The sequence below is a fragment of the Phocoena sinus genome, chromosome 5, assembly GCF_008692025.1.
Source record: "Phocoena sinus isolate mPhoSin1 chromosome 5, mPhoSin1.pri, whole genome shotgun sequence".
In the NCBI taxonomy this organism is placed as follows: Eukaryota; Metazoa; Chordata; class Mammalia; order Artiodactyla; family Phocoenidae; genus Phocoena; species Phocoena sinus.
Window position 1 is genome coordinate 954,620 of NC_045767.1, and position 25,654 is coordinate 980,273.

At 63.4% G+C, this 25,654-nt stretch overlaps 2 protein-coding genes across 2 annotated transcripts; one reads left to right on the forward strand and one right to left on the reverse strand.

Annotated features, from left to right (window-relative positions):
- Positions 1–1,287: 1,287 nt before the first annotated feature.
- On the reverse strand, positions 1,288–6,976 carry TMEM129 (transmembrane protein 129). The gene is given in 15 exon segments (XM_032632564.1): positions 1,288–2,688; positions 2,690–2,890; positions 2,892–2,906; positions 3,029–3,188; positions 3,865–3,965; positions 3,967–4,113; positions 4,115–4,138; positions 4,140–4,291; positions 4,294–4,341; positions 6,094–6,127; positions 6,129–6,167; positions 6,169–6,198; positions 6,200–6,229; positions 6,231–6,260; positions 6,262–6,976. Coding segments are annotated over 15 exon segments (1,086 nt in total). The 5' UTR covers positions 6,304–6,976; the 3' UTR covers positions 1,288–2,655.
- Positions 6,665–18,540, forward strand: TACC3 (transforming acidic coiled-coil containing protein 3). The gene is given in 22 exon segments (XM_032633213.1): positions 6,665–6,847; positions 7,465–7,604; positions 9,025–9,163; positions 9,326–9,401; positions 9,404–9,467; positions 10,952–11,021; positions 11,023–11,918; positions 12,201–12,281; positions 12,364–12,439; positions 12,612–12,702; positions 12,705–12,764; positions 14,647–14,664; positions 14,667–14,698; positions 14,958–15,061; positions 15,343–15,430; positions 15,622–15,742; positions 16,345–16,420; positions 16,496–16,539; positions 17,203–17,363; positions 17,869–17,975; positions 18,064–18,184; positions 18,327–18,540. Coding segments are annotated over 22 exon segments (2,814 nt in total). The 3' UTR covers positions 18,393–18,540.
- Positions 18,541–25,654: the final 7,114 nt, after the last annotated feature.

The window sequence follows — 25,654 nt, forward strand, 5'->3', positions numbered from 1 at the left end:
CATCCGGGAGGCGAAGGGGCGCCGCCGGGTTGACTGAGGCGAGGCCCTCAAAAAAGTTGCCCCCTCCGCCTTGGAGGCGGCCAGGCCGCCGCGACCCTCGGACGCTGATTGGCCGCGCCTTCGCGGGCGGGGATAGGGGTATTGGCGGGAGATTCGGACGCTGGCGACGCGGGCGCGCCAAGGGAACAAGGGACCGCGTCTCCGATTGGCCCGGCCCCGGTTTCGGGCCCTCTCCGATTGGTCGGTTCGGCGAAAACTGTGTCCGCGCTGGCGGGAACCCGGAACCCGGAAGGGGAGGCAGCAGAGCAACATCGGGCTGCAGTCTCCAGGCACGGAGACGCCGGCGGTAACTCGCTGCCCGCGACTGATGCCCGGCGCCGCGAGCCTATGTGAAGTTCCCGCCGCTGAGCTCACTTCTGCCTCTTTCAGAGCCGCCTCCTGCGCTAACCGCTCCCCCACCCCGCACACGGCCCACGGGCCCTCCGTGACCCCCACCGGGTACCCCACCCGTTGGGGCCCTGGGCCAGTCTCCACGCGTTAAGTGGTGATGCTGTGTGCAAAAGAAGTAAAGAGAAGGACTGAAGTCGGAAGAACGTCAAAGATCTCCGGGATGTAGAAAATTCAAGACTGTGTTATCTTTGTTTGTTTGTTTGGTACGCGGGCCTCTCATTGTTGTGGCCTCTCCCGTTGCGGACACGCAGGCTCAGCGGCCATGGCTCACGGGCCCAGCCGCTCCACGGCATGTGAGATCTTTCCGGACTGGGGCACGAACCCGTGTCCCCTGCATCGGCAGGCGGACTCTCCACCACTGCGCCACCAGGGAAGCCCTGTGTTTTTTTAAATGGTTGCATGTACCACTTTTTAAAAACGTTTGGGGGCCAGCACCAATATAAGACAGCAGGAAGCACGTGCCGTTGAGGAGCTCCCCGACCTGAGCTGCTCTCCTGGGCCACCCAGGCATCCCATGGGACACAGCGGAGAGCTCAAGGTTGGAGGCCGCGACGAGCAGGGCCCCACCACCTTGGGCCACCAGTGTCCCCTGTACCTGGAGCACCTGCATGCTGAGCCCCCCTACAACCCCAAGACCCTTCAACGAGGGTGCCCTGGGAAATGGGCTTTCTGACCCCAGCTGGGAAATCAGAGGAAGATTCCAGCATAGTCTGCCTCCCTTCTCTTATTCTGAGCAAAATGTGCACATTAAAAGCTGCCACTTCTAAGATGGCATCTCCCCAATTGTTACCAGAGTTTGAGTATCAGGAAAAACAAAATATTCCAATCAAGAAAATATATAAACTCATAGTAACATTTTATTAAATAGTGTATCACTTCACTACGATAGATTTATCTTTATAAAACTAAGTAAGTTTCTTTTGTAGAAAAGATAGCCCCAGGCCTGGCTCTCCCCTTGCCAAGGTTTGCAACTCCAGGCTGAGGCTGGGCATGGCTCCCGCCTGCCCCTCTGGTGGCCTTCATCTGTGGGCACCCCCCGAGGACCACAAAGCTGGGCTTCTCACTTCCAAATCCCTGGCTTTGGTGCAGCCTTGGGTGAGATGGGCCAGCTGAGTCCATCTCCCCTGCTTAGAATGACCAGGTTTAGGGGGCTTAGGGCCCCTCCAACAGTCCCATTTGTCAGAGCTGTACCCAGGGACCTGGCACTTGCCTCCCTGCTCCCCTCCCTGCACCAGCAGGAATTGGGAAGACAGCTGCCATTGTCCTGACTGCTGGGCACTTCCCTTCCTAAGTGGGTGGACCCTGCGGGGCTATGGCCAGCCCCGTGCTGAGTCCTAACAAGCCTGTCATCCGGATGTAGGACGCTGCTGTGGAGCATGGTCTTCAACTCAGTGCCCTCGCTAGCAGGAGTCTGAAACTTGGCCCTTTCCCTGGACTCGCAGGAGCGGCAGAAGGCACGTGGTTACAGGCCCCTCCAAGGGGTGGGCGGCCCCCACAAGCACGCGGCTAAGAGAACGGCAGCTGAAAGCAGCCAGCCCCTGATGGGAAGCCCAGGGTATCCCTGGGCAGGGAGCAGGCAGGGGCTACACACACCCCCCCCCCCCGAGGAGTGGGCTCTTGGCTGCCCACAATCACCAGGAGACCCTGGGCAGCGCTCTCACCCTCCACCAATTAGCTCTGCGCCAGGTCCTCAGAGCAGCCTCGGTGGGGAGAGTGGAGGGTGCCAATGCCACAGGGCCAGCAGCCGGCTTGGGGACAGGAGCAGGATAGACTGCAGTCTCGGACAAATCCGAGTCTGTCGTGTAACTGACGAGCAGTTAAGGTTTATGTGCCCCATACGTTTAAGGCAAGTGGCTTAAGTTAGGGCCATCTGCGGCAGACGACGGGGGTCTCCCAGAACACAGCTCAGGGGGCCCCAGAATGCTCTGGAGATGGACCCAACACCACGTTCTGCGTGCCCAGCATCTACCCCCTAATCGGAAGCACGAAGAGTCGGGGAGACAGAGGCACTGAGGACCCATCCCGCTGCCGCAGACAGAACTCAACAGAAAACTTCTTTTTAAAACCAAAACCCCAGCCCTACTGCAGCCTCAGCCCTTCTGCACCGGTGAGTCGCCACACCGGGATGAGCCACCCATGACAGCCCAAACAGGGCCCAGAGGCCCAACTACTCCCCAAGGCAGTGGCGGGGTCCCTCTGGCGGGCTCAGCGCACGGCACACACGTCCAGGATGCAGAAAGCGCGCGCGGCAGGTGGGGCAGGGCACACGGCTGGCCAGCCAGGTGTCGGGGCGCTGTGGGTCCTGGCGGCTGGCGAACCACTTGCCCATGCAGGTGAGACACCACATGGGGCGGCAACAGCACTGCTGACACTCGCCCTCGTCCACCTCCTGGCAGGTCTTCACCAGCCTCACGCTGGCCCGGGTCTGCATGCAGCCGATTGCACGCCTCCAGGTCCTGCAGGCGGCCCAGGCGGTCAGAGGGAGCCCTGCCAGGCCGCCCTGGGGGGCCCCCACCGCAGGAGACGTGGTCCATGGGGGCCCAGCTGGGGAACCCGCCACCCCTGCCCAGCCCCCCACCTGGCTGCTGGGGACCGAGTAGGCCGGGTTGACCTCTACAGGGAGGCGAAGGTCTCCAGGAACCAGGTCGCCCAAGCTCTGGTGGATGACCACGTTGGCCGCGCTGCGGATGGGCGCCCGGAGCTTCTCACACAGCTCACCATACTCCGTGGAATTCAGCCTGCACGAGGTGTTTGCTGCTGGGTGGGGACCACCGGGTGCGTCTACGGTGCAGGGCCGTGGTTCCCAGCGGGCTGGCAAGGACCCCGGGGCGGGCAGAGAGGCCAAGGCTGCGCCCCAGTGCCCAGGGCGCCCACGACCACACAGACGTGGCAGCTCAGGCACAGCCCAGCAGCCAGCAGAGAGGGCCCCTGGGGCCGGAGCCCACAGACCCAAAGCTGCCCGCTGGCCCCCCACGACGTGGGAGGGCAGGAGGGCGGGAGGACTGTAGTTGTAGAAACAGAGAGCCTAGCCCTCGGCAGGTTCAGGCCCAGGCATGTCCCAGGAGGGGCAGCGCAGGGCCCGCCACAGCCTGAACTAGACGGGAACCCTGGGCTCGGGCCCAGGCCTCAGAGCCGAGGGAGCTACCAAGCCTCTGTGCGACACGGCGGCCCCCAAACATCCCCCGCGTGCTCCCCCCGACATGCTGTGGAAGACGGCTCAGAGCAGGGTGTGCAGAAAGGGGAAGCGGAGAGTACCTGGGGGGGGGGCCGGGGGGATGGGGGCGCTGAAGGAGGGGCACGCTGGAGGGGCGGCTGATAGGACCAGCTCCCACCATCATCACCTCCTCGAGCAACTCAAAGACCAGAACTTGGGCGCTGGCTGGCCACACCCCCACCCAGCCGCAGCCCGCCTACCGGATGTCGAAGGCCGGCACGGCAGGGTTGGCACTGGCCACGCGGATGGTAAGCAGCTGCACGGGCAGGTTCGAGTCTGGGGAGAGGTCGTGCTGCTGGGACTTCCGTCACGGTCAGGTGCACGTCCTGCTGCTGGGCCACACGCACACGGTACGTGGTCACCTTCATCACCCACGTGTCTGTCACAATCACACGGGCACCCGGCGCCCCCGTGGCAAACTTGTCGATCCGCCGGAACTCGGTGTCCACGGGAGGAAGCGACGGCCCGCCAGCCCTGACTGCGGGAGGGCATAGTGGGCCAGGGTGCGGGCCAGTGGGTGGTGGGCCCACCGGTCCCGGGACCAGTAGTAGATCAGGGTGCAGGCGATGGTGGGCAGTGTCAATGCCAGCAGGAGGAAGACCCGCCAGGTCTCCGGGGCCTGGCTGGGGAGTACAGCCGCTTTTCTGAGGCGGCGAAGCACATGCCCACGTAGTAGCCTAAAAGGAACAGGGCAAACCTCAGCAGAGGTTGGGACTGCCACGCTCATCCTCCTCAGGCGGTACCCACCAAGGTCCACAGTGCTGTTCCTGACCCTCCGCGGGCGGCGGGGGGGGCACACTTCCTTTAGCCCCCAGGCCTGGGCATTGGCCGTCTGCCCTAGTCGGCCCCCAGAGCAAGACCACGGTGCACCAAGGCAGGTGGGCCTCGCCCGCCTCTACAGCTGACTCACCTCAGTCCTTGCCCTGTCAGCAGGAAACATTTTTATCTTACTACTTTATGTACAAACGACATATAACTACCAGAAATAAAGGAGAAAAACCTAGAAAAGCAAAAGTAAATACAAGGATCTGGCGTCACCCAATGCAGAGCTGCCCACTGGCCCTCCTGGGGCCGGATCTTGGCCTCTGGACCCCACCTACTCTGAGGAGGCGGATCAGAGCATGGCCCATCCCAGAACTGGGATGTCCTGCACCGAACAGTAAGCAAAGAATGACAGGAGCACGTCACAAGGACACAGGAGCAGCTCCAGGGCTCCTGCTGCCAGATGGGGGCCAATTTGCATGTCGAATTAATGAATTAGACAGTGACCTGCAAGCACAGATTCGAGATTGTGAAAATAATAATAAATGTTGTTGATCGAGTTGATATGCTTTAGGTAACTCATCGTGTAGAAATAAATAACACATCTCTAAACATTCAAAGGTATTTCAAAACAAATTTAAAAAAAGCAGACTCCTTGTCTGACCACAAGGCCAGGCTCCACCCCATTTCCTCCTCGAGCAGCCCCCCTAAGTCATTTGGCTCACCTTCCAGTTTCCCTGTCCATCACAGGATGGTGGTGCCCAGCCCCCCACAGCCTGGTGGGAAGATGCAGTTAGAGGCTCCATAAAGCTGCAGAGATCCTTAGTTCCCAGGGAGGAAACCAACACACGACCCTCAGGAGAACCCAAACTCCTCCTATGGGAAGCCGGCTGACGGGCATCCCTGCCTCCCTGGGGGCTCAGCAGAGCTCCCAGCTCACCACATCGGCCCTGCCTCTATGTTGGTGTGGTCTCTCCTCTGCCGCCTTCCACACAAAGCAGGCAGCCCCCACGCACAGGCCAGCCTCAGCCCAGCCCGCTCCTGGCCACTTTCCATGCCCTGCTGCCAGCTGGAAACCCTTCCCTGTCTCCACCGAGCTGCACATGCTGCTGGCCACCGCCACCGCCCTCCCAGACCTAATTCTGACCCCAAGTCCTCAGAGAACCCCACCTAGTAACCCATCCAACCAGCAGCCTCCCAGAAGCCAGCTAGCACCTGGATCACCACCCAGCACAGCCCCTGACAACGTCTGAGCATCCACATACACACACGCCTTCCCTGGCCTCTGCACCTGTGGACACTCCCAACTGGCGTCACCCTCTACCTGCCTTTCCCGCACCCACCGTCCAAGTTGGACCGGGAAGGGTCACCCCTATTTGCATCAGTTAACTCACGCCCCTCTCCTGGGAGCTAGCCCTCCCCCCCACGTGACAGCTCACCACCCGCCCCAGTGAGCAAAGCATCCCTTCCCCCAGGGTTGAGCCCCGCCTTTCCGCCAGGTACCTGCAAGAGGCAGCTGCCGCAGCACCGTTACTCCCCACTCCTGGGAGCACACGGGCGCTTGGCCCGCAGACCCGGCTCTCCCGCACGGGCGCCCTCCGCCGTCCCTCCCCACTCCGGGGTCCCGGAGCTCGGTCTCGAGCGCCGCCCACGCCCGCCGAGCTCACCTAGCGGCAACAGCGAGTGGCACAGCACCGTGGCGGGCCGTGCGGCGCAGGTGGTATGGCACGAAGGCGGCGTCCCTCGCTGCCCAGCCAGCCCGACAACAGGTTCCTGCACCGTGAGCCCGGCCGAGTGGAACTCGGTGGGGCGTGAACACGAAGCACACGGCGAAACACCACGTAGGCCAGCGTGAAAGTGACCCTCGGGCTGTCCATTGCGCCGCCGTCGCCTCCTGGACGCCGCCCCGGCGAGACCCACTGCCCCAGCGAGAACAGGCCGCGGCGTCCGGGTCCGGAAGACGCGGGGCACTCTGGGAAATGGAGTCCCCACCCTCAGGCCACTCGCGGGGCGCTCTGGGAGACGGCGTCCTGCGGGGCACTCTGGGAAATGAAGTTCCCGGTTGTGAACTGCCGCGACAGTCCTCGGGAGGGTTTGGATGCTCCTCAGGACCCGCCTTGGTGGCGGTTGCTGCACTTGGCCCCACTGCACAGCTGGGGAAACTGAGACTCGGGCGAGCGGCTCTCAGGCCCTGACCTTCCCGCGCAGCCCAGGCGCTCGTCCGCAGCAGAGCCCGAGATGCCGGGCGACGGCGGGCACCGCAGTCACTGCCCGCCCGCGTACGGCCTTTCCTCTACGCACGCCTGGCAAGCTGCGGTTACCGAGAATTCCAGCGACCACCGCGCCCAGCGTGCCGTCACCCCGGAAGCGGAACCTCATGGGCGTGACCTGTTACTCGACCTCCCATTGCTGGCGGTGCCCGTTCGTCTCTCCCCAGCCACGCGCTGATTGGCCGCGCGCGCCAAACCGTCGGTATTTGAATCGGCGGCGGGCAGAGGGGCTCCCGGACTCCTCGCCTCCCGCTCCGTTGGTTCCGTGCGGCGGCCGACAGGTAATGCGGTGGTGGGGTCCGGGCTCGGGGCTCCGGTCCCGCCTCTGGCCTGGCCTCGGGTCTCTGCCTGCCGTGCTGGCGGCCACCCTGGATGTGGGCCTACGCCCCCTCCGGCTCGTCCCGCGGCTCCGTCCCTGCCCGCCGTCTGGGCCCCTCCTCAGGGGTCCTCTCTCGACTGACTTCGTCCCGCCCGCCCGGGCGCAAACGGAAGCGGAGCCGATGGGCTCCCGCCCCTGCCTCTAGAGACGCTGGTGGCTCCTCTGTCGCCCTCCAGGAGGCCCCTCCGGCCCCGCTGCGCCGGCCCCTCCTCTCCCTATCCCGGTGACCTCGTCCAGCGCAAACCGCCCGTGGCTGTGACCTGCAGAGGACACGTCTCCGCCTCTGAATACCCCGCGGGCTTCGCAGCTCTGCGCCAAGGCAGGCCTCCTAGTTCCGGCCCCTCCTCTGGGCGCAGCCCCACCTGAGAGCCCTTCACCGACTCCTGCAGCACCTGACTCCTGACGCCACCTGCTTTGGAAACCTGGGCTCCACGCTCCCCGCCCCGCTGATTCCGGAGAACCCGCTCGCCCCCGGCCACCAGCCCTCCTCCCCGCCTGGCCCTGCTCCCTCTGCTCAGGAGCCCCCTCCGTTGGCCCCAGCATTATAGAAGCCAAACACCTAAAGGCTGCTGTCATTGCTCTCCCACCTTCCCCAGGCGACGGGGGTCTTCCGACATGATGTCTCCCTTCTGTGTCCTCCAGCCATCCAGCCCCCTTCCCCGTTTTTACCCCGTTGCTCAGGCCAAACCTAACAGTGACCCTTGGCTTAGGCTTACCTTTCCCGCTTCCACACGGCAGGTGCGGGCTGCTCTCGAGCCAGGGCAGACCACTCCACCCTGGCGCGGTGCCAGAGCTCTGGCCGCCCCCTTCCCTGTGAGCCCTCCCTGTTCACGCGCAGCGCCCCTTCCAGGCGGCTTGTCACCCTCGACCTCCCACGCCGAGCTCACCTCTTCTCAGGCCACCCTTTCTCTCCCTGCCCCAGCCACCTGGTCTCTCCCAGGCACAGTCCCCAGGGCCCCCACTGCCAGCAAGGACCTGTAGTGCCCCCGGGCAGGTCAATGCCCAGTGCTCTGGTGTCTCCGAGGTTGGGAACGCCACGGTGTTGACCATTATGAGGGCTTCGGAAGGAGAAATGGGATTGTTCTAGAACCTCCTGGGCCCCACTGGAGGCCCCTGGTGCAGAAGCTCCTCGACTCCCCCCAAGTGACTCTGCACCTGCTTCTTGTTACTTCCTCTAGCTCCTCCTCTGAGCCTCGGCCCTCCCTGACGCCCTAGTCCAGTCCCTGTTTCCCAGCCCCGTGGGTGGAGAGCAAGCTGCTGTGCCCTTCTGCTTTACTTTTTTTTTAAATTCTCTTTTTTCTTCCTCCTCCTCGTCTCTCTTTTCTATTTTTTTGAAATAGCATCTTACTGCATTACTTTTTCATTTATTTACCTTGGCTGTGTCGGGTCTTGGTTGCGGCATGCAAACTCTTAGTTGCAGCTCGCATGCGGGCTCTAGTTCCCTGACCAGGTATCGAACCCGGGCCCCTGCATTGGGAGCGCAGAGTCTTACCCACTGGACACCAGGGAGGTCCCCCCTCCTGCTTTTGTTGTCCACTAACTTGGCAGCTGCTCCACCTCTGATGCTGAGGCCTGTGGGGAGGCCCAGGCTTCCTCTGCCCCTTGCAGTTTTGCCACAGATCAGCCCCTATCTGTCTCCCAAACTTTTACCACAAAGTTTCGAGTTATTTCGAGCACTTGGGTCTTCCTTCTTGCCCTGTGGGCTGAAAGCCCCTCTAGCTCTTGCTCCTGGGTGGTTGGCAGCTCCCCCAGCGCAGGATGGGGACTGCCTGGCAGAGGACACACTGCCTGAGGTGTGACCCACCTGTGCAGGAAGGCGGACGTCCTCCTTGCAGCACTGTGGGGTCAGCTGTCACATTCACATATGTGCGTCCAGACAACACGGGTCACTACCCTACTCCTGACACAAAACTCTCTGCTTTTCAGAATGAGTCTGCACGTCTTCAGTGACGAAATGTCACTGGTGACAAAAGTACAGAAAACTGCGACTTCCTGTTTTCACCACTGGAACTTACCGGAAGATCATCTGTTCTCCGTCTATCACAGAAAGAAAACGTACCACCTAAGAGCACAGCCAAAGCTATGAAGGTAAGCACGTCTTGCCTCTGCGTACTATCCACCGTGTGTCACACATGAGGTCACCTGCTTTTCCTGGTGACTTACTGAGCTGGCAGGGCAGGGCATGGTGCTGCCAGCATGGTGCTTGAAGACTTGAATTATTGAACAGGTGCCCTCCTCCCTCCCTGACAGGTTACTTTTCAGACACCTCTGCGGGATCCACAGACACACAGGATTTTAAGTCCCAGCACGGGCAGCAAGCTTGAAGCTTGTTTGCTCTGGGCGACACCATTGGATTAGAAAACTGTCATCAAGTCTGGACCCAGAAAGAGAAGTAAGTATTGGCGCTGTTTGATGTACTGCAATTTGTAACCTCTCCGATGGACTTGGCAGGAGAAGTCTGTTTCACCCGCCACATCCGGTTGGGCTCCTCCTGGTCTCCGCTCTGGGTCTGTGTAGTGCGCGGCCCAGAGCACCGCCGAAGTCGTTCGTTGTTGGAAAAGTGAATAATAAAACAGGAAGTTTAAACTTCACATTCTACCCCTCTGTTGTTGCTCTTGCCAACAAATTGGCCTTGGTTTTGTTTCTCTAACTTCATGAAATGTCCTGGCCGAATCTCCAAGGAGGGACGCTCTGTGGTTTTGCTTCTTTTTTAGCATTCCACTGGGGTCTCCTGCTTGCAGGTCCGTCTCCTGTCCTCAGCGGCAAGCCCTGGAGAAAGCTTACAGATAGCTTTTACTGCTAAAGGCAGAGGAACCCGTGTGTTGTGTAATCTGACCAGAACACGTGTGGCCTGACGAGTCAGATTTGAAACACTTGACTTTAACCAGCAGAAGCTTCTTTGCAGCCTCGCCTGGCATTAGGTGGTTGGCTTGCGTGAGGTGGTCGACAGTGGAATGCCAAGGCTTTTCCTGCCTCTGTCTGGAGACGAGGACCCTGGCGGCGGCCCTTCACCCCCAGATGAGGCTGAATTAACCTGGCTGGTGCCCCCAGGGACCCTCTACATCCAGAGCGGGGAAGGGCCTCGCTGGCACATTTCGTTCTGACTTTTGCTGACTTAGACTGTTCAGAACTTGCTTTTTCTTTTAAATGGATTTCAGATGTGCAGAGAAAGGTATAAAAGCAAAAGGTCACTAACATACCCTTCACCTCGCTCCAGTGAAATGTCCTTGGGCCGAGTATCTCCCATGGCTGGAAAACTCCTCAAACCGGAATCTCCCCCTCTCCCCAGGTTTCCTTGCTACTTTTCAACTTCAATTTTTTTAGTTTCATTTTGAGATTCAGCTGAGTGAGATTAGAGTGACTCAAATACTGTTCTTTTGTAACAATCCCCAGGAGGGAAGGGAAACCCAGCCGTTCGGATGCTGCCTCCTGGCCCCTGGGTCTGAGCTGCTCCAGCCACAGAGCCAGGGGCGTGGAGGGGCCAGGAGGACCCAGGCGCTGGGCCCTGCTCCTTGTGAAGCCAGCGTCCTTGGACCTGGCCTTTCTTTCTCCAGCGGGAAGCCTGACCCTGGTGTGCCCTGTCCCTGGCCGCGTAGCTGGTGGTCCCCAACCAAAAGGGGAAAATAGGCCGGCATGGAGGACCTCAACCTTGGCTGTTGTCAGTCAGGTTCCTCCTCTCTCTCAGTCACCTGTGTCTCTAGGTGGCCCGCCAGTATTGACTTGTGGGAACGTACTTGTGAAGGTTAATCTTGAGGAGAGGGTTGGCCAAATGCTCTTTTTTTTTTTCCCCCTGTATTTAGCTAATGTTTTCACGTGGACTAAAGTCTAACTAAAAACCTAACTGGTTCTTTAGTGTTAACTACGTCTTTCTAAAAGCCAACAGTTCACCAAGGAAACAGACACTAGAACGACCAATGGAATTCTCCAGAAACCAGCAGTGGCCGATGCCAACCCCCCCTTCAGAGGACATGAGACCAGCCTCTGACGACAGGCATCGCAGCGGGCCCTCCTTGGCTCCCCAGGCCTGCCTGGATCCTGCAAGCTCTTCCCAGATGCCCAAAAGTGTTGAAAACCAGAGGCATTCTCCGGCACAAACGTCAGGCAGCCCTGAGCCCACCCAGGAAGAACACGTCCATCCTCATTCCTTAGAGGAAAGTGCTACCTCTACTTCCACAATTCTAGAAGACCCTCCCGGGATGGCATCCCAGGACAGAACAGAGGACCCGCTGAGAGCCACAGGAGAAAACTCGAGCGGGGTCGCTGCACCCTCTGCCGGGGCCGCTTCAGCTCCTGGTACCCACCCCGGCGGAGCCCGCGGAGCAGAGCCCCTCGTGGACCTGCCTAGCGAGGCCCCAGCTGGCCCCGTGGAGGCTGGAGGTGCCACGTTCCCCAGTCCTCAGAAGGAGGAGGCCGAAGGCCAAACGGCCGACTCTTTGAGGAGTGAGCCCATAAGGCTGGAATTTGACTTTTCTGATGTCACCATCAAAAGGCCGCCCCCGCTGAGGAAACGAGGGAAGACCCCGGCTCTCAGACCTCCCTCAAGGAGACCAGAGGCGAGGCAGGAAAAGGAGGAAAAGGCCCTCGTGGAGGCGGGCGAGGGTCCCGATCCCCCTCCCCGCGGGTCCAACAGCCTGGACCGGGACAAGCTGGACGACCCAGACTGTAACCCCGCCGGAGGTGACGGAGAGGCCGGCCCCCAGAGCACCCCAAGAGCGGGCCGGCCACAGAGGCCTCGTCTCCAAGCCGGTGAGCACGGGGTGGCAGTGGTGGGCGCGAGACCAGAGATGCCACCTGCAGCCCTGAGCAGGGGCCCCAGGGCAGCTGCCACAGCTCTTGGGGAATAGCGGGGAGGGGGTGCCCACGCTGTCTGAGATGCGTTCCCTGTGATGCATCCGGAAGGCCTAGCAAGATACCTAGCCGAGAGCCCCAGGATTCCCGCAGCACAGCTCGGGGAGCCGTCTCCCGGCGTGCTCCCCGGGGACGCCGCTCAGTGGCCGAGGGTGTGCCCAGCCGTCCAGCACCGGCTGCTGTTGCAGTTTCCTGGTAAAAAGGATAAATGGATCCTTGTGGTTTGCTTTTTCTTGAGTTGAAATGACCTCAGAGTGCCTTGTCTGCTTCTGAGGAGCGATGCTCTTGCAGATGAGGTCGGGGATGGCTTTGCGTTGGCCACCCGGCTGGGCCTCAAGCCTGGCTCCTGGGCTGGGGGGTGGGGGTGGGGCGCTGGTGGCAGCTCGGTGCGGGATGGGGGGAGGTGTGGGGCACGGGCCCTGCTGACCCCGTCTCTTTAGGCAGGTGCTCTTGGCCTCGGCGGATGACACACCGGGGGTGCAGACCTCTGCAGGGACCGCAGAAGCGGCGGGCGAGGTACGGATGTGGGCTGGGCGTCCTCATGCTGTTGCCACGTCTGTGGGTCATCACGGGGCAGAGGCAGGCCGGTGGTGCCCGGGGCTGGGGGGTGGGGCACGCTGCTTCCCCTGCTCCCCCCACGCCCACTCATCTTGATGAGCCCCTGCGGTGACCCCAACCTCCCTTCCAGGAGGGGACCACAGACGCTTCGGGGGCATCGGCTCCAACCAGCAGCCCGGGCAGCAAGCCACCAACCGTACCCACTGACCCCACAGCCACAACCCCCGGGGGCCAGAGCCCGGCCTGGACCTGAGTGGGGAGCACTTCTGGGACCCTGCTGAGGGTACGTCATTCACCCGTCCTCGAGGCCAGGGTACTAGAACCGTGTTCCGTGGCGCCCGCAGGCGGTCATTCTATGGGCAGCCCCGTCCCCTGACTTGAGTGATTCACATGGAAATTTCTGGTTTATCAACTATGGGCATTTTCAGGAGAACAGGACTAAGATCTGTGATATTAAAAATATATATTTTTTAAGCCAACTTAGAAAAACAGGCAGCAGGCCTGACTGACCCAGGCGGTACAGATACAGACACAGGAGGCAGCGGGAACTCGCTGAATCGAAGTGCTGTTTAAAACGAGACCCCGTAGAGATAAAAGGAGAAGCCCTGCCCGTCCACGCACCCTGGATGAGGGGTGGAAGAGTCGCGGGTCTGAGCTGCCTTCAGTGAGGACTTCCAACTGAGGTGCTTACAGGACATGAGGCAGCACGCCAGGATCTCAGTTTTGGTTACTTAAAACCCCCAGGCCTAGAGAAGGCAGGAGGCGAGTGTAGGGTTTCTGTGTGGCAGGGCCATCGTGGGGTCCTCCCTGTGCGGGCGGGACCAGGAACCGTGGGTCAGCTCCACTGGGCAGCCTGCTCCCCGGCCAGGGACCCTAGACACGTGACTCGGGGTTTGTGTCCTGTGATGTTTCCAAGTCCCTCGTGTCGCATTGTGTGAGGACTTCCTTTTATGGCTGAGTAATATCCCCCGTGTGGATAGACCGCATCTTGTTTCTTCTTTTACCAGTAATTTCCACTCTTTGGCTCGTATGAATGAGGCTGCTGGGAACACTCACGTACACGTTTTGTGTGAGCATACGTTTCCCATCTTTTTTGGGGCAGACGTACCCTGAAGGGGACGTGGTAACACTGTGTAACTGTTTGTTCCCCGCGGGGTCCGCACCCTCTACTCTGCCCCCGCATGGTTTGAGGGTCTGGGTCTGCACCCCACTGTCCCGGTGGGTGTGCAGTGCAGTCTCGGCGTGTTTGGGTCTGTTTCCCTGCTGACTGACGTTGACCTTTCGTGTCTCTTCTTTGGAGAAGCATCTGCTCGGGTCCTTTGCCTGTTTGTTAATTGAGTTGTTTTTTTTTATAGAGTTGTAAAGATTTCTTGTATAATCTGGGTAAGAATTCTTTGGGTACATGATTCACAAAAATTCTCTCTTTCTTTCTTCATTTGGCTCATCGGGTCTTAGTTGCGGTACTCGGGATCTTCATGAGGACACCCGGGCTCTGTAGTTGTGGCGCGTGGGCTTAGTTGCTCCGCGGCATGTGGGATCCTAGTTCCCCAACCAGGGATCAAACCCACGTCCCCTGCAGGCAGATTCTTGACCACTGGACCACCAGGGAAGTCCCTCTCTTCACTTTCTTGATGGTGTCCGTGGAAGCACGAACGTTAACTTTCCAGCCCCATCTCTTCTGTTGCTGCTTGTGGTTTTGGTGTCAATTCTAAGAAATCATTGCCAAATCCAGTGTCACGGAGATTTGCCCTCGCGTTTTCCTTCTAAGAATTTTATGGTTTTAGCTCATATATTTAGGTCTTTGATCCATTTTGAGTTAATTTTTGTCTATGGTGTGAGTTACCCTTAGGTTTTTTAAGCAAAGGTCACATTATCAGAAATTAAAGGACTCTTTTTCAGCGTGGTTTTACACAGTGGTTCTCAACCGGGGCGATTTGGACCCCAGGGGACACTTCTGGTTGTCACGCCCCCAGGAGTGCTGTCAACACCCTGCGGGACACGGCACGGCCCCATGGAACCATACAGCCCCAAGCGTCCTGAGCCTGCGGACAGCAACCCCGCTCTATAGCAAAGGGCCGTCAGTCAAGGGTGGACGGGGAGGGGTGCCACTCCGAGCGCACAGCCCGAGTGCTGGCAGTGAGATGCAGCTGGCGCCTCCCTTTCAGTTCTAGGCACGGGGGCCGAGTGGATTACCTGGAGCAGTTCGGGGCGTCCTCGGTAAGTTCCCGGCGCCTTCGCGGCGGCCTTTCCTCAAGTGCCAGTCTCAAAAGGGGCTCTTTTCTAGAACAGCCCCGGGCCGCGATTCCTCAACCGCAAGCACGTGTCCACGTCTGTACCGGACGTGGCGGGCGGCCCGGCTGCTTCCGCCGCTCTGCCCGCAGGCCACTCGGGTCAGGGCGGCTCCCGGGCGGGACGTGGGGCGGGGCGTGGAGGCTGTCATGTCAGGGGCACCGGTGACCCTGCTCCTTCCCTGCAGTTTAAGGAGTCGGCCCTGAGGAAGCAGTCCTTGTACCTTAAGTTTGACCCGCTCCTGCAGGACAGCCCCCGGGGGCCGGCGCCTGTGGCCCCGGAGCCCAGCAGGTGCGCTGCGGCGAGGCCGTGTGACGATGGGAGCACCCTGCCGCAGGGAGGGGGGGCAGAGACAGTGGCCGGGCCCCAGCTGCCCTGGCCGAGCTCGTAAACAAGTTTGTAAGCGGGTCTGTGCTCTTCTGTGCCCGTGCAGCCCCTCCGACAGCAGAGGTGGGCAGCCTGATTGGCCTGCATGGCCCACGTGTCCAGAATATTGACCCCGTGGTCCTGGGGGAGAGTCCGGGCCGACCCCTATGCACGCAGACAGCATGCGTGTTCTCTTCTGGTCTCAGTGCACGGGACACAGACGCGCATTCCTCGGGAAGCCCCCCGGAGGCCCAGCTGCTGGACCTGGACTTCACAGGAGCCCCGGACGTTCCCGTAAGTGGTTCGTGCCCTCTGGGGTGTAAAGAGACACTTGTTCTAATGGCCCGACTTTCATGTACTGTGGATCTGAAGGCTTAAGGGGTCCGTTGGGCCGAGGGGGGCTGCACTGTGCCATCTGGGGAGCCGACGGACAGAGAGGAGTGCCAGGGGAGCTTGCGGCCCAGCTGGTCTCTGTCACCCTGCAGACGCTCGGCCCAGCTCCTTGTGACCTCGGACCCAGGGCTCCGCTGCTGCCCGTGGGGCCCATTGTGGACGTGCTGCAGTACAGCCAGAAGGACCTGGACACTGCGGTGAGGGCAAGGGGGGGTGAGGGGAGGTGCCCAGCGAGCGGCCCCCACCTGCTGGCTGCAGCCCTGGGCGTGGCACCTGCAGGCTGCTCTGAAGAGCCTCGGGGAGCGGGGGGTGGCAGCTCTGTGCGCTGGCCTTTTGCTCACACCGTGCAGGCAGGATCGCAGGCGGCCACTCACCGACCCCCGAGCCAGGCGCCCAGCCAGCTGAGTGTCCTGCGTTTTCCACTCAGTGTCTCTTGCAGAACCTGTTCGCAAGCGAGGGTCTGGGTGTCCGCTCTGAGCTGCCCTGGGTAGCGGGGGTAGCGGCCCCCCAAGTCCCCTTGCTGCCTTGGTGATGCCCTGGGTGGCGTCCGGCTGGTCCCCTCTCAGGGAGGCCTGTGCGCCGGGCCACGCTGGGCCCAGGAGCTCCTGGCCCCTGCCCGCCGTCTTCGGGCGGCGTTCTCTCTGCCGCGGGGCTCTCCCCCGCACGCTGCTCTACCGCCCCGCCTGTGTCGGGAGGTGTCCCACCCGTGCACCCACCGCACGCCGACCCCCCAGCACTGCGATGTCTGCTGAGTGGGGCGGGAGACCCCAGCACGGCAGGACACTGGCGCCAACTCAGGTGTGTGGTCTGCACAGGTTGGGCGACGCAGAAGGAGAACGAGGCGCTTAGGGTCAGGTGCACGGCGCTGCAGGAAAAGATCCTGGAGATGGGGTGAGTCTGCGTGCTGGCTGCCGAGGACCCCACAACGCACTCTCGGGGCTCACGGCATCTGCTCTCCTCCCACAGGAAAATCATGGACGCGTTTGAGGGGACCGTGTACCAGGCGATGGGTGAGTTCCTGGGCTGGGGCAGCTGGCAGTCAGGGAGGCCGGGGGGGTGCAGGGCCCGGATGCTTATCAGCCCTCAGGTTGGCCGGGCCCCGAGGTGGCAATCCGGGGCTGTGGCGGCGAACAGATTGGGTCCCTCCAGTGGGCGCTGCACCTGCGGTCTGACCCCTGCCCCGAGGGCCGCGCGTCCAGCTGCAGCCTCCGTGGGTGCTGGGCACCGGGTGTGTCCGGGCTGGAGGCCCTGAACGTGGGATAGGTGTGGCCTGGGCTCCTTGTCCGCTCCCTCAGCTTCCGGGTAGAGCTGGGCACCGGGTTGTGTCCGGGCTGGGGCTGGAGGCCCTGAACGTGGGATAGGTGTGGCCTGGGCTCGTTGTCCATTCCCTCAGCTTCCGGGTAGAGCAGGGCACCGGGTGTGTCCGGGCTGGGGCTGGAGGCCCTGAACGTGGGATAGATGTGGCCTGGGCTCATTGTCCACTCCCTCAGCTTCCGGGTAGAGCTGGTGTTGAGGAAACAGCTGTTTTCGGGGCACTTGGGGCCCCCAGGTCCTGCCCTGGAAGGTCCCGAGAGCAGGGCTGGTCAGCACCCCAGGGGGCCCTCCTGGCGCTGGTCGTCTGTGGCGCCACCTGCTGGCCGCCCGCTGATCCCGGGTGCTGGTCTTCCTTTAAGAGGAGGCTCAGAAACAGAAGGAACTTGCCAAAGCCGAGATCCAGAAGGTTCTGAGGGACAGAGACCAGCTGACTGCAGACCTGCACTCCACGGAGAAGTCGTTCTCCGACCTCTTCAAGCGGTTTGAGAAACAGAAGGAAGTGATCGAAGGCTACCGCACGGTGGGTGCCCGGCCGGCAAGAAGCCCCGGGGACGGCGGGGTCGGCATTGTTGCCAGTGGGGCAGCGCAACAAGCAGGGACGGGGAGAGGCTGGGGGCCCTGCAGGAAGAGGGGGTGAGCTGAGCCTTGGTGAGCCTACTGCCGGATGCGAGTGCCCGCGAGGCTGTCCCTGCGTGGCCTGCGCAGGACTGCTGTGTCCAGATGTTCCCTGCCGCTGCTGTCTCCCTCCTGGGGACCTGGGGCCCGGCCTGCTTTCCCCTGTGGTGCCTGGACCTAGGGCTCTTGTGTGCCGGGCAGGGTCCCCTCGGGGGCGGGGGGTCAGGCCCTGCATCCGGAGGCCTCCTGAGCCGCGGGATGAGAGGAGGCCTGGGGCTGTGTGAGTGCCGGCGTCTCCGGAAGGAAACGGGAAGAGCTCTTCCCCTGTAGCCTGGCCCACTGCCGCTCCACGAATGACCCAGAGAGCCTGGGCCCTGAGCTCGGGGCTCAGCGTCTGCGCTTCCTTCCAGAATGAAGAGTCGCTGAAGAAGTGTGTCGAGGATTACATAGGCAGGATCGAGAAGGAGGGCCAGAGGTACCAGGCGCTGAAGGCCCACGCGGAGGAGAAGCTCCAGCTGTGAGTGTCGGGCAGGAGGGTGCAGGAGGCTCCCTCGGGAGGGGTCTGGTTCCCGGTGGGCTCAGCCCCGCCCCTCTGCTGCTCCCAGGGCGAACGAGGAGATCACCCAGGTCCGCAGCAAGGCCCAAGCGGAGGCCCTGGCGCTGCAGGCAGTCCTGAGGAAGGAGCAGATGCGCGTCCACTCGCTGGAGAAGGTCGTTGAGCAGAAGGTGGGCACGGGGGACCCTCGGGTCCAGGCGGAAGTGGGGGAGGAGCGGCCCTCCTGGTTCTAGAAGCTCTGGGCCTGCTCCCAGCTCTGAGCGTGCTGGGAGAGCGCTGGGAGAGATCAGGGATTTGATTCTCCTCCTTCAGACTAAAGAAAACGATGAACTGACCAGAATCTGTGACGACCTCATTTCCAAGATGGAGAGAATCTGATGTGGCAGCCCCGACCTGTGCCGTCCCCCCGTCTGTCTGTGTGTCTGTCTGTCTGTCTGCCTGTCTGGGTTTTTCTTCTCTGTTAACCTCAACTCGTTTTTAAACTAGGTTGCTTTAGGAAGAACAAATAAGTTTCCCTTAAGTCTAAGCAGTAGAGCTCTCCTGGTCTTCGTTAAAGGGACAGTTTCCGGCTGAACCAACCACAGCTGCTGTCCCCTCTGTGCCTTTGGCCCTTCCCTGCCCCGCACCTCACAGCTGCCCGAGGGGTAGGCGGGTGGCTGGGCGGGAGGGCAGCCCCTCCGGGGGTCAGCCGAGTGGGCTCCGGCCCCACCCCATCTGCCTGGTCGGCTCTGTGGTCAGGGGTGGGGGCTGTGTCTCTGCCTCGGCCACAGATCAGAATCCAGACAGACTCAAGTCTTCGAGGAAGAAAGCCAACCAAGGCAGCCACGCGGCAGTTTGGCTTTGTGTCACCTGGCGAGGCCGCAGCCCTGGTAGTCGAACACTCACCGAGATGTTGCAGGGTGTTTGTAGCCATGCCGAGTTCACGTCTGCCGTGGTAGCACCGACCTGTCCTCGGCGGTGTGGAGGCCTCCTCCAGCCCTCGAGGGAGGAGGGGTCCGTCTCGGGACCAGCAGCTCCCGCCTGGGTTTCCAGCCTGCCGGCCTGCCCCCCAGTAGGACCCCCACAGTCTCCTGAGACAGAGCCGAGAAGACGGAGGGGTGAAATGTTCGAGGGCAAATGGGTCTCCTCTGGCTGTCTCTCTGGAGAACCCTCCATGGACAGACATTCGAAGCTCCTAACAAGCTCTGCCTCCAAAGGCTCCGAGGTAAGAACGTCTCAAATGGGGGGTCTGAGTGTACACCCCCAGCCCCAGCGGGCTGCGTCTCAGCCCCTCAGGGCCTGCTCCAGAGGAGGGGCCCGCAGTACATGCTCACCGGACCCTTGGACACTGGCCGGAGCACTGTCCTTGTCATGGTCCCTTGCTCACTGAGGGCAGGGGGGAACGCCTGGAGGGTGGAGGTGAGGCCCTGGCATGGGTGCAGTGGGGGCCAGACAGCCCCCGGGAGACCCTCTGAACTGGGCAGGTCCCAGCCTGCAGGGCATCAGGGGACGCTGGACACAGGCGGGCAGAGAGCTGGCCAGAGACTGGTCTCTGAAACTCTGAGCCCTGAAGCCGTTCCTCAGTCTGCATGTCCACCCTATTCCTGGGGGCTGCTGGAGTAGGCAGAGGACACCAGTCCCGAGGGGAACCTCCGACACAAGGGCGCTTTCCCCTCAGGGAGCCCCCGCACCAACCACCGCCTCCACCCTAGCCCAATACCAGAGGCCCTCCCCCCGCATCTGCCCCCCAGCATCCCGGCATCCGGGCCCCAGCATCCTCCCCTCCCCCGCATCCCGCCCCCCCAGCATCCCTGCCCCCACATCCGGGCCCCCTGCATCCGCCACCCAAGCATCCGGCCCCCGCATCCGCCCCCCCCCGCATCCCGCCCCCCGCATGCCAGCATCCCGGCCCCCGCATCCGCCCCCCCTCGCGTCGGCCCCCCAGCATCCCGCCCCCCGCACATCCCGCCCCCAGCATCCCAGCGCCAGTGAGGGACGGACCCGCGGGGGGCTGCAGCGACATGCTGGCCACCACCAGGGGTCGCTGCCGGCCATGGGCTGCAGCACGGGGACAGGAACCTGATGACAGTCCCACTGAAGAGCGCCCCCTCCGTGGGCCCCCAGGGGCACACAGCGCATTTGTCCTCAGCACGTCAGAGTGACAAAAGGCCGGGCAGGAGCCCAGGCTCCAGGCCCCCCACGGCCCCCTGTGCTCCAGCCCCACCATCTCCCCTGTCCTGTGGCACCTCCTGTCCGGCCTCCTGGGACCCCTCTGGGCCCCCAACTGCCCCCTTTCTCAGTACAACTGCCAGAGGGTCATTTTCTAACCAGAGTCCCACGCGGTCCTCGTGTGCTCAAGAACCTGTCGTGGCTCCTGGTTCCCTGGGTGGGCCAGCAGGACCTTGCCGCAGGGCCGTCACCTCTCTGCGTAAAAGCCACTACTTGGAGGAGCATCCTTGACACCCCCGACCCAGCCAGGCGTGGCTGGGGCACTGGCTCCGGGGGCCCCTCCACCAGCCCTGCCCAGGCCAGCCCCAGGACTGGCCCCTCCGGAAAGGAGGCTGGAGGCCCTCGAGGCCTAAGCATACATGCTCTTCTTACGTAGAGGCCACCCCTCAGCCTCCTGCAGGCAGGCCCGCTGCCCGTGATGACCGGCTTCTCTGCTCAGGGCTCTGTGATTCCTCATCACGCTGGGCCCCTCCCCAGAGCGACTCAGGCTCCTGCTCTCCGTGTGCCGCCCCCAAGTCCTGGAGCCCCTTCCCCACTCCCACCCCATGCCACGCCTCTCTGCATAGGAACCTCCATTTCACCCCCTGCCTCAGCACAGGGGCCCCCCATCCTGCTCCCGGGTAGGCACCCCCCATCTCACTTCCACCCCAGACAGAAGTGGGACACACTCCCACCCGGGGGAGTTTAGAAGCTGAGAAGTCACCAAAGCCTGCGGAGGACGTTTCACAGATAAAGACGCTGCACTCACAGGGACCAGTGGCCAGCAGCGGGATGCGGGTGTGGGCAGCCCCTCTTCTGCCTGGGAGGAGCCACAGGGGCCTGGGTGGGCAAGAGGCAGGTCGGGGCCTGCAGCTCCCGGGCCCACCGCCACCCCGCTGCAGCTCCCCGGCGTCCTTACGTCCCTCAGGTGTGCCTGGCCGAAGAGGGCATGGTGGCCACACGGCTGCAGGGACGCACTGCTGTTTGGGGAGTCAGGGCTGCTCTGACAGGGCCTGGAGGGGCAATCTCCGCACCCAGCTCAGCCTGCCTGGCCTCTCTGGCCACTCCAAGGGCCGCCCAGGGCCCCGTCCCCAGCTGGGGCCTCTGAGCCAGGCCAGGCGTCTGCCCAGAGAAGGCCACAAGGGGCGGCTGGCCACGCTGAGGACACGGGCCGCCGGGCAGCGTCCTGGGCCAGGAGCCTCGTCCTGGACAAAGAGGCCTTGTGTGGCTGAATGGGTGTTTATCCTGGAGGCCGAGTCAACTTAGGGCTGCGAGGCTGGGTGGGGGCCCTGGCACTGGGCTCCCGAGGGTAAACATGACCCGAGCCGGGCACGCAGCCGCGGCCTGGGCTTCCGCACCCCTGCGCCCCTGCACATCGTCGCCGCGGGCCAAGGGGCCTCCTGCCAGGGCGGGGACGGCGGAAACGGAGCTGTCCTGGGGCCGCGGCCCAGGCCTCCTTGCTGAGCGGGAGGGAAGAATTATCAGATACAGGGTCAGCGAGCCCCTCCCCGCGGTGTGGTGGGGACCTGGAACCCCACTATTAAGGAACAGATGTTTGTGTCCCCCCAAAATTCATGTGTGGAGGCCCTAACCCCAAGGCGATGGAATCAGGAGGTGGGGGAAGATGAGGGCTGGTCCCCGTGATGGGGCCAGTGTCCTTACATGAAGAGGAAGAGACCAGACCTCTCCGCCCTCACTGTGAGGGCACAGCGAGAAGGCGGCCGTCTGCAGGCCAGGAAGCAGGGCCTCGCCCTGAAGCAAACCGGCTGCCACCCTGATCTTGAACCTCCAGCCTCCAGGACTATGAGGAAATAAACGTGTGTTGCTTCAGGCCCCCAGCATGCGGTACTTTGTTGTGGCCGCACAGCAGACTAAGACCCCGCCACCACTGGGGCCGCCTAGCCCGAGGCCCCCCACTGCCCGCCTGTCCTCACCGCGAGCTGGCGCCCCACCTCATGAAGAAGCCCAGGTCTGCGGGGCATCACCGCCCACCCCTACCCCCCTGAGAGCGTCCACCTGGGGCCACCCTGGTGGTCTCGGTCCTTTCAGTGGGCTTCGCCTGGGCCCTCTGTGGCCAGGGGCTGCCAGCCACGTGGCTGAGTCCCCGGGGGGGATGGGAGCACGAGGGACTGGCCAGAGCAGACGGACCACCGGGCTGCCCCCCGAGTCCCACCCTCCGTGCCCCCGCCTGCCGGTCCCCCGGACTCTCTCCAGCCACAGCCTCCCCCAAAGTCAGGTGATGCCTCCACTCAGTGACCCCCAGCCAAGGCTGAACCCCAAACTCCCCTCGGCCCTTCCTAGTCCTAGCGAACAGGGCTGCGGCACGGCCAGGCAGGGGCGCAGAAGGTCTTTCTCAGGCCAGCCACCCCGCCCTCTGGGAAGGACCCACGGGTGGCATCTGTGCCCGTGTGTGCCTGTGTGACCTGGGCATGCAAACCCAGAGCCCCGCCCACTGGCCCCTTGGGCCGCCCTGGGTGTGCCGGGCTCATCCTACGGGAGGTCCCAGAGGGGGATGGCCCAGCAGAGCGGGGCCGCTCGGGAGGCAGAGCATGCTGGGGAGCACGCCAGGCCGCAGGGGCTGCACGAGGTCAGAGCAGGGGCACCCTGACCCAGCTGAGGCTCTCCGGGGCTGTGCTGGGCCGTGTCCGCGAGGTGGACGGCACACCCTGCGGGACTGGGCGTGTGGGGACAGGTATTCACTTCCCGGCCCTGGCTCCCGGCCCCAGATCCCAGGCCCCCTGTGCTCCCCTGGCCCGGCTCTCCTGACCCCCAGGTTCCACGACGCCCCCAAGCCCCGACCCAGGCTGTCGTGGCCGCCTGGGAGCCTTTGAGCGCAGGCGGCCTGCAGGGGGCGCTGTGGGGCCGGCCTGAGACTCCGGACTAGCACTGACCACGTCGTCAGCTCCGTCCAGCCTGGCCCCCTGCGCCCGGGTCTTCCGGGACCCTCCACCGTGGGGAGTCGAGGGGCCGCCTCCTTATTGTCCTGCCCAGCTTTGGGGGGTGCCTGTCCTCCCCTCCCCCCCTCCCCCCTGTCCTTCAGACCCGTGTGCCTGGCCCAGTACCCAAGTTTGTGGAGGGCAGGCCCAGCCACTACAGAGGGGCCAGCGGGCAGGGCCCCGGCCCAGGGCAGGTGGGGGGCTGGCCACCCCAGGCAGCATCACCGCTGGGGGTCTGGGCAAGCCCGGGTGGGGCTGTGAAAACGTCTACGGCAGGACCTGCCCCCGCTGCCTCCTCCCCAGCCCCGTCCCTGTCTGGTGGTTTTCTGGGCTACCCCACGGTGGGGTGGATGCCGCACCCACCATCCAGGCACACGGAGTGCTAGACTCGTGGCCCTCACTTGCCTAACACCCCAGGAGTGGGCCAGACTCCATGGAGAAACTGCCCCCACCCCAGACCTGGCGGTGGGCACCAGCTACACAGTACTCGGTGTTTGTAGAGAGAATGGGTGGCTGGACGGGCACCCAGAGCCTCCCTCAGCTTCCCCGGCTCCAGGGCAGGGGCTAAGGGGAGTGTCAGGGCTCCTGCCCGCAGCGGACGGGATGACGTGACGTGTGCCTGAGGAGTGGAGGGGTGAAGGGGTGAATGAATGAGCGAGCCAGCAGGGAGGCTGTGCCTGGTGTGGTGGCAGCCAGGTCCCCACAGGTGCTGTCCTCTGAGCGCCCCGTCGTGCTGGAGGACTGTCCCTCTCCTGTCCCACTTTCGTGCCTGGCTCCCCTCTGTCCACCCCTGGTGTCCACTCCTGAGTGGGGGTTAGGGGCGCTGCCCAGGCCCACCTGGCTCGGGGTGGAGATGGGGGCACCCTCAGGTATTCTGACGGGGGCGCCAGCATGAGACCCAGAGCCCGGGCTGGACCTGGCAGGAAGCGCCCCTGTGTGGGGCAGGGGGCTGCCTTGGGTGTCTGCGGGTGGGTGGCCTGGACGGCACCTGGCCTGCTCTCTGCCCCCCACACACCCCGCTCTCCGTCTGGACCGGGCCTGCCCTGAGGGCGTGTTCTGGCAGGAGCCACTGCGTGGGCAGAGTCCAGGGAGGGGCCTGAGGCAGGGAGGGTGAGGGTCCCTGCAGAGCGCTGGGGTCTCAGGCAGCCCGAGGCGTCCCACAGGAGGGCGCCCTCTCCTGGAGGGCCGGGCCTGGCGGGGTGAAGGCCAGGCCAGGACAGTGCCCCTGGCTGGGCTGCAGTGTCTTGGCCTCCCAGCTGTGATACAGCAGCAAAGGGGCCCTGGGGCTCCCACCAGGGCGCCTCGTGACCTGCCCAGAGCGAGGCCGAGGCCGTGCCCGCCCCCTCCCAGGGCCCAGGGGGAGAGGTGGGGCAGGGGCCGTCAGCCTCCGGGTAGACCCCCATCCAGACCCCCACCAGCCACCAAGCCCGTCGTCGCCAACAGTCAGTGAGGGGTGGGATCCTGAGACTCCAAGGCTGCTTCACACTCTTGGCCATTCGTTCCTTTATTCACATGACAAACATGTGCTGAGCACCTTCTCTGTTCCAAGCACTCTTCCAGGCCCTGGGGGTCAGTGGGGGACAGACTGGTCCAGTCCCTGCCCTGGTGGAGCCGACCTTCTGGCTGGGCTGGGGTGGGGGGAGCAGAGTGAAGGAATAGACAAGCAGATAGGGAATGTGTCAGGGGAGGGGGTGACGGTTGCCACGGCGGGGGGACAGAGTAGGGGGAAGGGGAGTAGCTGCATCATGGCGGGAGGGGGTTCCAGGCACCCCTGCAGCCAGTGAGGTCCAGCTGCTTCTTCACAGCGGCCCCCGCCCCGTCCCTACACACGTGTGTCAGGCTTCCCGGCCTGGGGTGCTTGCTCTCCACGCAGGCCAGCGGGCAGAGGGTCCCTGGTGTGTCCAAGGCCAGAGCAGCAGGCAGCACAGGAGAGGGACCAGGGTGGGCTTACCTCCACCCGGGGCAGGGGGGCTGGCCAGGCTCGACCGCAGCTGGTCCAGCAGCTCCTGTGCCCTGGAGAGCGGTTGGACTCGCACGGCACTGCCCCTCACCCTCTCCGCGCTGCACGGAGGTCACGGGCCAACGACCTGCAGGCTCCTTGGGCCTGGAAGGCGGCCTCACACCAGGGTCCAGCCCACCCACTGCAGCCACCGACGACCCCGCAGCACAAGGCCCGGGAGGTGGGCTTAGGGGTTCCCTTCACTGCCCATGAGCAGAAGGCGAGGAGTGCGAAGGCTCCCTCCAGGGCGGCAGGCTCGGCGTCCAGGCCCGGCCACCCCGCGCTGCCCAAGAGGCCCAGGCCGGCCACTCAGCCCTCCTCCCGGTGGGCGCCCCGCCGTGGGCCGGCCCAGTGTCCGGGGGCTTCCCCGAGGGGCGGGGCGTGCCAGGCAGGGACCTGTCTCCTAAAGGCGGTATCTGAAGTCCCGCCTGCCCACCGCCAAGAGGGTGGCCGTGTCCCCTGGGGAGGCCGCGCCCAGCCCGAAAGCCGCCGGCCCAGGCGGGTGCGGCCGGGTGTGC